The sequence below is a fragment of the Leptidea sinapis genome, chromosome 8 (genome assembly GCF_905404315.1).
Source record: "Leptidea sinapis chromosome 8, ilLepSina1.1, whole genome shotgun sequence".
In the NCBI taxonomy this organism is placed as follows: domain Eukaryota; kingdom Metazoa; phylum Arthropoda; class Insecta; order Lepidoptera; family Pieridae; genus Leptidea; species Leptidea sinapis.
Window position 1 is genome coordinate 11,795,943 of NC_066272.1, and position 12,828 is coordinate 11,808,770.

Sequence of the window (12,828 nt, forward strand, 5' to 3'; positions counted from 1 at the left end):
GGTCTTGAAACATTGTGCTGGCAAATACTCTTTTTATAATATACTAGCTGACCTATCAGACTTTTTATTGTTTTCATATCTATTTAATCAGAGCACATTATTTGAAAAAATAATAAAAATTTTTTGTTTAATCTGATTTTTATTAGGGTTCCCTAGCCAGATGGCAAAAAACGGAACCCTTATAGATTTGTCCTCTCTGTCTGTCTGTCCGTTCGTATATCACAGCCATTTTTTTCCGAAACTATAAGAACTATACTGTTGAAACTTGGTAAGCAGATGTATTCTGTGAACTGCATTGAGATATTAATACAAATATAGCAAAAAAAAATTGGGGTTTCCCATACTTAGAACTGAAACACAATTTCTTTTCATCAAACCCAATCTATGGATAGGTCTTCAAAAATGATATTGAGGTGTCCAATATCATATTTTTCTATACCGAATAGTTTGTGCGAGAGACAATTCCAAAGTGGTAAAAAGTGTGCGTTGAGCGGTCATGAAATATATAATATACTACAGACGTTGTTCTAATCAAAAAAAAAAATCTTGCGAGTGGAATTTGTAAAATCCGTTCTTAGCTAACCTGTACTCGGCGGAAGGAATATTCCTACTAAATTTCAAGTCTCTACGCTTTATGGTTCTAGTGATGAGTCAATATATAAGTTTCCTATATATATTTATAGATAGGTACCATTCATACGATTTTTTGCCACGCGCCATCATTGACAGGTTAATTAGTGCTAATAAGCGATTTGTCTCTATCTCGTGTTAGCATTGTTTAAAGTAATTATTAACTAATGAAGTTTAAATTATATAAAAACTGATATTATTAAATGCTTTTTACAATATGCTAACTAGTTTTTGTTATAAATGGTATAAAGAAGAGCAAAGTAAGAATATGATCTGGTCATTATCTGTAACAAAAAAAAAACTTTAATATAGTTCACTTATCAAATTTATTTTAATTAAATTTTTGTTAAACTACTTACTGATGTGTATGTAACGAGGGATATATTGGTAAAGTTCATCGCGGTAAAGGCATTTGGTTTCTGTGCTCTGCAATTAATTATAAATTTTTGTTATTCATTACAGAGTATATTTTATAACACTATATTACGGTCACCTACCCAATTCATTTTATGTTTTACTATTAACTAGCTGATACCCGCGACTTCGTCTGCGTACACATGACTAAGCACGTAGTACTTATAAAAATCTTTATTTCTTGAAGCTTTATTAACTTATCAATTAAGATAAAAATAATCTGATAGAGAGTTAACAATTGTAAATAATCTACCAACTATAGTTAGCTAAAATTAAGTTTCTGTTTTACCTCCTGAGAAAGTTAAAGATATAAAAATTCAAATAAGTTATTCATTTTAAACTATTCTTTCAAATTGATTTCTGCACGACGGGGACACATCAAAGGAAAAATGAAATTGTTGTTTTTATTTAGTTCCGAGCATTTTCATATTTATTCACCTTTTAAACCTTCTCTGGACTTCCACAAATAATTCAAGACCAAAATTAGCCAAATCGGTCCAGCCATTTTCGATTTTTAGCGAGACTAACGAACAGCAATTCATTTTTATATATATAGATAGATAGATTAAGATTCGCTCTTCAACTTATTCGTGTAAGGCATTGACTATTTGACACTTGAGTAATTTTGTTGTATCACTTGGTAAAAAGTACAACTTTTGACATTCATAAGTGTAATTTTATTGACTTAAGTGAATATGTCAAGTGATACTGATTTCATAAGTCAAACAATATTTCCTAATTTCGGATTAGGAGATGAAGTTTTGGTTTCATGTTTTATTATAATAATTAAAACAATTTCTTCTTTGTAAATAATGATATAAATGTAAAGAATATAAATTTTACGTAAATAGAGAAATTATAGTATTTGAATACCCTTATTTTGAATTATTCTTAATTAAAATGGCAATTTAACAATGCCTTCGAATCCGTATGGTTTTAATGTATTTTCGTGACATGCAATAATTATTTTTAACTTAAATTTTTTAGCTCACCTTCTTATGACAAAGAGTATGCAACGTCTGCATCTTGGACTGACTTTATACCATTTGCTGTTGTATGCAGCTATCGCAATACTAGCGTTCTACAAGAGATAATAATTATGATCAAATCAAAACATAATTTTGACACAATTGATGTACAATAAACAGCTAGACTCACAATCACGCTCAAAAATTATTGTCTGAAGCAAAACTCTGCCTATTACGTAGAGAAGCGCGGTCGAAACACAACTGAAGTAAAAACTTCAGTTGTGTTTCGACCGCGCTTTGAATACAACGCCATGCAATGGACAAAATATCCAAATACCAGCATATCCAAACAAAGGATGTAGTGTCGTATTTATATTGTGTAACTAACTTAACGTTTTTAATCATTTCGATAAATATTTACCTACATTTATATTGCTATAGTAAAAATGTTCTTGCCTCGTATTCGCGTCCGTCTCTTTTGCACTATAATAGATCTCCAAACTTTAATTCTAATGAGCGTATACAAATAGACTTTGAACATTACTGCCACGAAATACGGTCTTAATTTGAATGAATGTTTTAATATTATCTGTATAAGTTTAATATACTTATATACGTATAAATATGTATACACAACGCCGCTCGGACATTTTTTGAAGACCTTTTAATGGGCGAGTTGCACTTGTGAGTCAATTTTTTGCTTTGTTTTGACGAATTAACGTCAAACTATGCCTGATAATTAACTAAATCGTCAGACTAGGCCTGATAACTAACTAATTCGTCAAACTATTCCTGATAAGTAACTAAATCTTCATACTAGGCCTGATAACTAACTAAATCACCAGACTATGCCTGATAACTAACTAATTCGTCAAACTATGCCTGATAAGTAACTAAATCTTCAGACTAGGCCTGATAACTAACTAAATCGCCAGACTAGGCCTGATAACTAACTAATTCGTCATACTATGCCTGATAAGTAACTAAATCTTCAGACTAGGCCTGGTAACTAACTAAATCGCCAGACTATGCCTGATAACTAACTAATTCGTCAAACTGTGCCTGATAAGTAACAAAATCTTCAGACTAGGCCTGATAACTAACTAAATCACCAGACTATGCCTGATAACTAACTAATTCGTCAAACTATGCCTGATAAGTAACTAAATCTTCAGACTAGGCCTGATAACTAACTAAATCGCCAGACTAGGCCTGATAACTAACTAATTCGTCATACTATGCCTGATAAGTAACTAAATCTTCAGACTAGGCCTGGTAACTAACTAAATCGCCAGACTATGCCTGATAACTAACTAATTCGTCAAACTGTGCCTGATAAGTAACAAAATCTTCAGACTAGGCCTGATAACTAACTAAATCGCCAGACTATGCCTGATAACTAACTAATTCGTCAAACTATGCCTGATAAGTAACTAAATCTTCAGACTAGGACTGATAACTAACTAAATCGCCAGACTATGCCTGATAACTAACTAATTCGTCAAACTACGCCTGATAAGTAACTAAATCTTCAGACTAGGCCTGATAACTAACTAAATCGCCAGACTATGCCTGATAACTAACTAATTCGTCAAACTATGCCTGATAAGTAACTAAATCTTCAGACTAGGCCTGATAACTAACTTAATCGCCAGACTAGGCCTGATAACTAACTAAATCGCCAGACTAGGCCTGATACCTAACTTAATCATTAGACTATGCCTGATTAACTAACTAATTCGTCAAACTATGCCTGATAACTAACTAAGTCGTCAGACTATGCCTAGTATTTAACAACTTATTATTGAAAAAACCCACCGCCTGAATGATGCTCTCTCCGTACCAACACAACATGCCCACTTGAATCAATGCAGATCCAAGAAACAATTTATTGCTCATTGAAACAAACGGCTCCAGAAGCTGCAACAAATAAATATAAATCAAATCAAAATTGATTTATTCGTTCAGATCAAAATGTGGCACATGAAGTTAGCATAGAGTTATGTACTAAAAGTTATTTAATAAAGACCATCTGCAGACCATCGTGCCTAGAAATCTCAGGTACGTTGGTACATTATTTAGCCATAACCGATTTCGCAATTTTAATAATATAATATCAACCCTTTTTCTAAGCATGCGCATACATTACAATTTTCCACGATTTCTTCAAAGTTTACAGATTCATCGAGTTAATGTAAGTTAATGCAATATCATTTTAGTTAAATATTTCGACATTATACTTAAATAAAGTAAATAAATCTCAGAAAACTCCAAAAGAGTTATAATAAATAAATAAAAGTAGGTATTATGCGAACTTTTCACCTACATGTGAAGTATACAAATGATTTAGGTTTTCTTTAGTGTTAATTCCGCCAACATTAGTTTTTAAAACAATTCGACACGTGTTTCGCCTCTACACGAGGCATCCTCAGGACGTGTTGTCTCGCCAAACCTGGCACGAGACTGACTTTTGTCTCGTTTGTTTTAAAAACAAATGTTGGCGGAATTAACACTAAAGAAAACCTAAATCATTTGTAAAATTATGGATTTCCGCAAAGTAACGCCTAACTCAATAAATTTACATGTGAAATAGTTTCTAAGAAAAAACCTAGTTTTGCCATAAATATTGTTACAAGGAAAAGATCTTTATTTTTCTATTACACATAACATGTATTACTGTATCCTGTATATCTGTGTATGTAGCATATAAATTAATAGAAGAATTTGTAGCATTACATATTATATGAAACTCATTCAAAATTATCTCCATTGGACTTAAGAAAGTCGTAACATTGAAGCCAGTTAGTTATCAGTTGAAATACGCACTTCCTTCACGGGAAATTCATCCATGGGAAATTCCTCCATGGGAAATTCCTCCATGGGAAATTCCTCCATGGGAAATTCCTCCCTATAATTATTTAGGACGTTGACGGCCAGTATTCAGCACTGATGAAGTCAGAAACGTTCGTTGTCAACCACGCTTGTGTGGATAAAGCTTTATGGCCCGGTGCTTATTTATACTGAAAGAATCATACTTGGTAATGAAACCTTAACAAGAATTTTATCTTGGACACAGACTTTGAATATATTAGCATATAGGTTATCAGACAGCCCGTTAAGGCGTGAGTATTGATTTGTCTATGTGTGAGTTAGCTGGTAGTTGATTAGATTAAAATTAAACAATTCATTCAAAGAATGACATGTTCCAATTTTAAAGTTATAATTCATTTTTAAATGTAATAATATTTATGGCCAGGTATAAAATCTTAAAATTAACAACAGAAGCAGAGTTCTCAGTAGCAGACTCGACTGGACGGGGCACCACAAGCAGCGCCGGTCCGAGCATGAAAGGATTAAGTTTAATAATGAATACATGAAGTACCATTCTCTTCCCGTGCTATATTTTGAGGAAAGGAACGACCCGTTCAAAGATGTCGCCACAAGTAATAGCATTATGTAACCATGATGAAGCTACAACTAGAAGGAAAGAAAGGAATAGTATAAAGAAAGGAGAAAAGTAGGTCATTCTCATCCACGGAATATCGCTCTCGCCTTCGGTTCGGGTGACTATCGCGGTTGGCAATGTCCTACTTATCTCACGTTGTGCAAGAAGTGACTGATTCTCTCCTGGCAAGGCGACTTTTGTCCCTCGTACCAGGGGGCTAAAAGCGAGCTTTTTATCCAGGTGGGAAAAAATACTTTATTTAAAAAGCAAAGTAGCTAATAATATCACAATTATAAAACATCGCCAAATATAGGTAATAGACGTTGGGGATTTGAGTTGAATAGAGATTATATTTAGTTAAATAATGATTCTTACCACAATTGTAAAAACCACACAGCAGATGTTAACAGAGCTCAACGAAATGTTTACTAGATTGACAAATGAAAAAGCCTCTCCTAAATCTTTACAATATCTGAAAAGAAAAATATTATATATTCTAGCTATGCTTTTATAGTTCCTGAGTTTTTCCAAATTTTTTTTTAATGATAAGATGTACCCTATGCACAATTCATATTGAAAATCAAAGTGAAGAACAAATTACTATAACAATTTGGAATAACGTTGTTTCTTATAGTTATATAACAGATATCACCACTGAGTCCGTGAAATCAGTTTAAATCAAAAAAAAAAATCACTTTATTCACATAGTTCAGGGAAATGACACTTATAGAAATAAAGAAAAATCATTTATTCTGCAACTTAAGCCCTGTATACAGGTAGACTTATTATTAATTTAAATTAAACTGAATGAATAATTGTTAGAAAATTTCTTTTCTTTTCAAATCTACCGCCATTTCTACAAGGGTTGAGCTTTAATGAGAAGAAGTGGCAAGACACTCATTGCCACTCTTTTAAATCAGCATTACAAGCTTCATCTTTATATAAATCATTTAAGTTACAATATATTATGTAAAGTGATGCAACAAAAATACTCACACGTCAAATAAATAGTCAACGCCTTGTCACGAGTAAGTCAAAAAAGTAAATCATTTAGATTAGAATACGTAAAAACAAGAGTTATAAGTTGTAACGTTGTGAGCGTTATAGCTTACAGAAGTAAGCTAGAAATACTAAAATACTATTCTTTGTTTATTTATTTTTAATAAGAAAAAAAAACTACGTTTATAAAAACCGACTTCAATAACTGAAAAGTAACTAACTAAAAATTTAATTTATTACACCTCTTATGCAAACCTTTACCTTTAATATTAATAAGATACTATTATTTATAAGTGCTATATATTGATAGCTTTGAAGTCGGTACCAAGCCAAATATAATAGTAGGTACCTACACTCGCCACGCGTGACTTTGAGCGGGATAGCTTTGTCTAGAAGAAAACAACACAAGCGGACAGACACGCGTGGCCACACATCCTTAATAATAACAGTACGTAAGCTGTTTATAATATTAAGTTTTATTTTGTTTAGGGCTTGGCACCAACTTAAAACCTATCAATATGATATAATATCACTTATTTAAAGTAAAAAACTACCACCCATTCATAAAGGTATCCTCAGACCTGAGAAGAACGGATGCAACAAACTCAGCAGGCTTCTTTTTTTATAAAAAAAATGGTTACACTATAAAATCGTACAAAAAAAAATATTTTTAATAGCCTGTGGGCGGTCGCTCTATTGCCAATCAGTGGTATCATTAAGAAGGTCATTAATGTTATAGTAACCTTTACCACACATTATACCACCTCTATAATTATTATGAACTGAAAAAAAAACCATACACTGGTATGTACGTACCTTATAAGTCGTTGATGCAGCTTAATTATTGATAGGAGGTCCTGATAATGTGCTGTTTCGAATTTTTCAATAGCAGCGAATGATTCGAGCTCACGACCCAAAATTTGTAGCAATAACACCAGGTGGCTGGCCATTCCAGAAAATAACAAATCTGTGCATACCATGATCCAGACGCACGTTTGACCTTTAAGTGAAGTTTAAGATTATCAAGAGGAGGAGAAGGAGCAACGAGTAAGAGACTCCTTTGCACAGGATTCCGGCTAGATTATGGGTACCACAACGGCGCCTATTTCTGCCGTGAAGCTACTGCGTGTAAACATTACTGTATTTCGGTCCGAAGGGCGCCGTAGGTAGTGAAATTACTGGGAAAATGAGACTTAACATCTTATGTCTTTTTAGTGCTGCTCAGAATTTTTGGGTTTTTCAAGAATCCTGAGCGGTACTGCATTGTAATGGGCAGGGCGTATCAATTGCCATCAGCTGAACGTTCTGCTCGTCTCGTCTCTTATTTTCATTTAAAAAAACGAGCGTTCGGGTCACCTGATGTTAAGTGATCACCGCCCACATTCTCTTGTAACATCAGAGGATTCACAGGAGCGTTGCCATTGTCCGGGAAACACCGCACACGGAACACAGCTTGGTTGTACGTGGAAAAATGTTATTGTAAAATCGCACTGTGGAGGAACGCCACGCATCCAGATGGTGGAGATATACTCGACAGGATATATTCGACTATTTGCTATAGTTTTAACCCCCATATGCACAATGCATAATTGAACCATTTTTGAGTTATCAGGTTCTGTAGCTTTTTTCATAAAATGACAAAATTGCAACTTCAAAAATAAAGTGTCAAATTATTTATCAATATTAGAACAAAAATAATCTGTCCAAATTTAAAAATGCGAGACAAAAAACAGTTCTATTTCAATATTACTATATTACTAAAATACTACGATATTGCTTACTAATGAAATGTGTGCTTTCATTAACTAAATAATATTAAAGTCCCATATATAATGATCTTACCAGCAAATATTTCGAAACAATAAACCATTGCGTGAGCCAGCGACTGTTCCTTATCGAACGGGTACCACGAAGACCAGATTGTACCAAGTGGTGCATTAATACCAACGAATTTTTTATAAAAATATACTCCCAAAGGTGTCAAGTTATAGAACCATACTCCGCAAATGTTCATTGCAAAGTACCCTAAAAACATTAAAATTATAAACTAAAAATATAATTTTAAACAGCCTATAGTTCATATAATAATGTATGTGTCATAACATCGGAACATATAGCGAAATAATCCACTGTTCCGAAGAGCTGTTTATCCTTATTCCTGCCGCCGAATTCCACCTTCGCACGACACGCCACAAGTTACGATATCATCCCCACCATCTGGATGTGTGGCGGTCCACCACAGTGCGGTTTTCAAGGAGCTATCTCCCACGTACTACAAAGCTGTGGAATGAGCTTCCTTGTGCGGTGTTTCCGGGACGATACGACATGGGTACCTTCAAAAAAAGCGCGTACACCTTCCTTAAAGGCCGGCAACGCTCTTGTGGTTCCTCTGGTGTTGCAAGAGAATGTGGGCGGCGGTGATCACTTAACACCAGGTGACCCGTACGCTCGTTTGTCCTCCTATTCCATAAAAAAAATCCACATTAGACTAAATCGTCGCAAAAAAAACTTACATAGCGATAGAGAAAGAGTATGTGTGGCACAGTGAGTGAGAAAGAAGAAAGACTGAAAGGCAAACGTGCCACTGTTATATGTATTAGGTGAACAAGGCCTTATACATATAATTAACAATGCAAACAATTCAGTCAATCATTTGAGGTGAGCGGACGCGAAATACTGGATGATTATTGGTCAGGGAATGATCACAATAACATAATGTCATAGTCGCTACTGGCAACAGCGGATTGATTTATGATCTGTTTCACAAATGTGGTATATGAATACATTTTGTCTTTATTTGGCGTCTATCGATTAGACGGTCGATGATATTACTATCAAACATTAAATTTAACTAATATTTAAAATCAACCATCATATTCAAAAACAAATTAACTTTATCGAAGTCATCCGCGCCTGTCTGCTGGCAGAGTTTGAAAACGTGAAAAAAAATTTGAAAACTGCGCGCAGGCAGGCGCGTACTAAGTACCTATATACCTTTACCTATGATATTAACTTCATTCTATTGTCACCCTTATTTTAGAATGGTAGTAATAGCCACATTAATACAGTTGTAGCCACAATAGTGTTTTAATTGCTCAGTTGCTGTATGCGATATGTTTATTCGAAACAATGTGAAATGATATTTTCAGCAAACAACTATAGTGCGATCAGACTAGTTATTGTTTAATTTTTGATCAAGTCCTTGTTTTATAATGAAGTTAAGTTCGTTAAAATGCCAAAACGGAATGAAAGTTCATTTAATTGTACCTATTAACATCTATATGATATGCTACAATAGGATAAAATATTCAACTTTATTAACATCTACCAACAACCAAATCTCGTACTTGACAAATAATATTAACTAATAATTTCAACCAATATAAATATCGATTTTTGAAGTGAAACTTCTTTAGAATCGTTGTGATTTGAAACTCGATGAAACGAAAAAGCGAGACGATAGAGGCGCCGCTGCCAGCTATTATATATAAAACTATTAATTTGGCCGCCGCGGCATTATGATTTCAATAATATGGATATCCTATCCGAGGTTCTCGAGGTTCAGAGAACGAATTTGGGATCATTTTTATAATCCAAGATGGCCGCCGCGCAAAATTATGATTTCAACAATATGGATATCGTATCCGAAGTTTTTGTGGGTGCAGAGAACGAATTTGGAATCATTGTTGAAATCCAAAATGGCCGCCGCGAAAAACTATTCCTAAAGTTAATTATTATTAAGTTTCACTTCAATGGCGCGTAAGGATTACATGCATACAGTGTTTTTTAATCAATTCACTGTTAACTAATATAAAATTTCAACCAATATTGACACATAAATCCGCGTAAAACGTAGGCCTGCGACTAAGTTGAACTTTCCTTAGAAGTGCTTGTATTAACTTTTATACCGACAAAAATTTCCTTCAACCACAACAGAACTGTACAAGTGAACCGTCATTTCGGCGGGAACAGGTCTGCTAGCAGTACTAACATTTACTTAGTTCTTTCTTCATACTTATCAATGGGAATACTTTGAACAGGAAGCCGGCTAGAGTATCGGTACCACAACGATGCCTATTTCTGCCATGAAGCAGTAATGTGTAAGCATTATTGTGTTTCAGTCTGAAGGGCAAATGAGACTTCTCATCTTATATCTTTGTAGTGCCGCTCAGAATTTTTAGGTTTTTCAAGAATCCGGCACTGGATTGTAATGGGCAGGGCGTATCAATTACCATCAGCTGATCGTCCTGCTCGTCTCGTCCCTTATTGTCATTAAAAAACAGATCTTACTGTAATTTAGCTTCGAGAAATATAACTTACATGAGTGTACAATATACAATGCATTCAAACTTTGTTCTTTTATAGTCTTCGCAGCATTATGGTTTGGAATTACGGGCCAAATAACCTCCAATTCATTTAATAACCGACGAAACACTGTTTTCTTATACCATAAAGCAAACACCTTTGCAATACCTAAAACAATGAAATTTCATTAAATTATTGTATGTAAATTTTCAACTGTATTGAATTCAAATTCAAAATTTTTTATTCAAAATAGGATAAAAAATCACTTATTGAAAGTAAAAAATTTCTCAGATTTGAGAAGAACGGGCACAACAAACTCAGCGGGCTTCTTTTTTTTTTTAAATAAAAATATGGTTACAAATGTAAAATCGTACATTAATATTTACTATGTAATAGCCTGAGGGCGTTCGCTCTATTCCCAGTCTGTGGCATCATTAAGAAAGTCATTTATGTTATAGTATATATATATATATATATATATATATATATACCTTACCACACAAAAGTTTTTAACAATTCAAATACTAATTAATATATATATCATAACATAGTATGCCATATTTACTCAAAACTCCATATCCAGTCGTGTGAAATAGAGGAACAATATCTTCAACGTTTGGTGATTTAGCAATACTGAGTATTATAAAAATTATTTCGCTTAAAACGTGATAACAAATACTTAAAATGGACGCAGTGAAGAGAAATGTCTGCCATAGATTTGATTTCACGGACTTTGACCTATCAAATGAAAATCCAATACGTCGCATACAAAATGTACTAAGCCTTAACGATGACTCAATTTCCTCTTTTGCCAACGCCCGTTGCCTTTCCATTATGACTATTCGATATTGGTTCGGATGGCGTAATGTCAAAAGATAAATTTGGGAAGAACGTTAACAGTATGCATAATAAATATTTAAATTTTATCACACTCTAGATTAAACTATATTAAAGTGAGTAAAATGGGCGTCAATGAAGAATATTTAACACTTCAATTTAAATATTGGAAGTTTAAATTATACAGGTTGATTGATTTACTCCACCTCTAAGTTATAAAAGTTTTCAATTCAATATTTAAATGGCTTTTCATTATTTAATTTGGAGAAAGAGGTCACTCGTAAACTCGGATGGGCAGCGTTCGGTAAGCTCCGTAAAATCTTCTCGTCCCAATACCACAGTGCCTGAAGACGAAGGTTTTCAACCAGTGTGTGTTGCCAGTGATGACTTACGGTACGCAGACGTGGTCGCTTACTATGGGCCTTTTGAGAAAGCTCATGGTCGGTCAGAGGGCAATGGAGAGGGCTATGCTATGGAGTTTCCCTGCGAGAAAGAATCAGGAATGAAGAGATCCGTAGGAGAACCAAAGTAACCGACATAGTCAAAACGATTGCGAAACTGAAGTGGCAGTGGGCAGGGCACGTCGTTTGACGGACAGATGGCCGTTGGGGCAGTAAAATCCTCGAATGGCGACCACGTACTGAAAAACGCAGTGTTGGTAGGCTCCCCAAAAGATGGATCGACGATCTGGTCAAGATCGCTGGAATACGTTGGATGAGGGCAGCGCAGGACCGATCGTCGTGGAAATCTTTGGGGGAGGCCTTTGTCCAGCAGTGGACGTATTCCGGCTGATGATGATGATTTAAATGGAAATTTCAAATACATGTATATATATATATATATATATATACACATTTATATATGTATATATGTATATATACATATATATGTATATATATATATATATCTAATTGTTCGAGAGCAAAGTGCCTTTTGCTATTATATTTTTTTTTATGGAATAGGAGGACAAACAAGCGTACGGGTCACCTGTTCTTAAGTGATCACCGCCGCCCACAATCTCTTGCAACACCAGAGGAATCACAGGAGCGTTGCCGGCCTTTAAGGAAGGTGTACGCGCTTTTTAAAGGTATGGTATGTCTTATCGTCCCGGAAACACCGCACAAGGAACTTCATTCCACAGCTTTGTAGTACGTGGAAGAAAGCTCCTTGAAAATCGCACTGTGGAGGACCGCCACACATCCAGATGGTGATATTATTATATTATTTAAT

The 12,828-nt window shown here is 34.5% G+C and overlaps 1 protein-coding gene across 1 annotated transcript; it reads right to left on the reverse strand.

Annotated features, from left to right (window-relative positions):
* Positions 1-854: 854 nt before the first annotated feature.
* On the reverse strand, positions 855-11,594 carry LOC126965717 (odorant receptor 85c-like). The gene is made up of 9 exons (XM_050809468.1): positions 11,327-11,594; positions 10,777-10,929; positions 8,299-8,481; positions 7,273-7,456; positions 5,833-5,929; positions 3,831-3,932; positions 2,037-2,125; positions 990-1,056; positions 855-914 (listed from the first exon to the last, which is right to left on the reverse strand). Exons 1-9 carry the CDS (start codon positions 11,592-11,594, stop codon positions 855-857), a joined length of 1,203 nt encoding a protein of 400 aa, XP_050665425.1.
* Positions 11,595-12,828: the final 1,234 nt, after the last annotated feature.

Bases quoted from the DNA above. Each gene is read 5' to 3' on its own strand.
- LOC126965717 (XM_050809468.1), bottom strand. From the start codon at position 11,594: ATGGAAAGGCAACGGGCGTTGGCAAAAGAGGAAATTGAGTCATCGTTA. The intron at 3,933-5,832 runs GTAAGAATCATT...TATTTGTTGCAG, and splicing joins GTGTGGTTTTTACAATTGTG to CTTCTGGAGCCGTTTGTTTC. The intron at 2,126-3,830 runs GTGGGTTTTTTC...TATCTCTTGTAG, and splicing joins GAGAGAGCATCATTCAGGCG to AACGCTAGTATTGCGATAGC.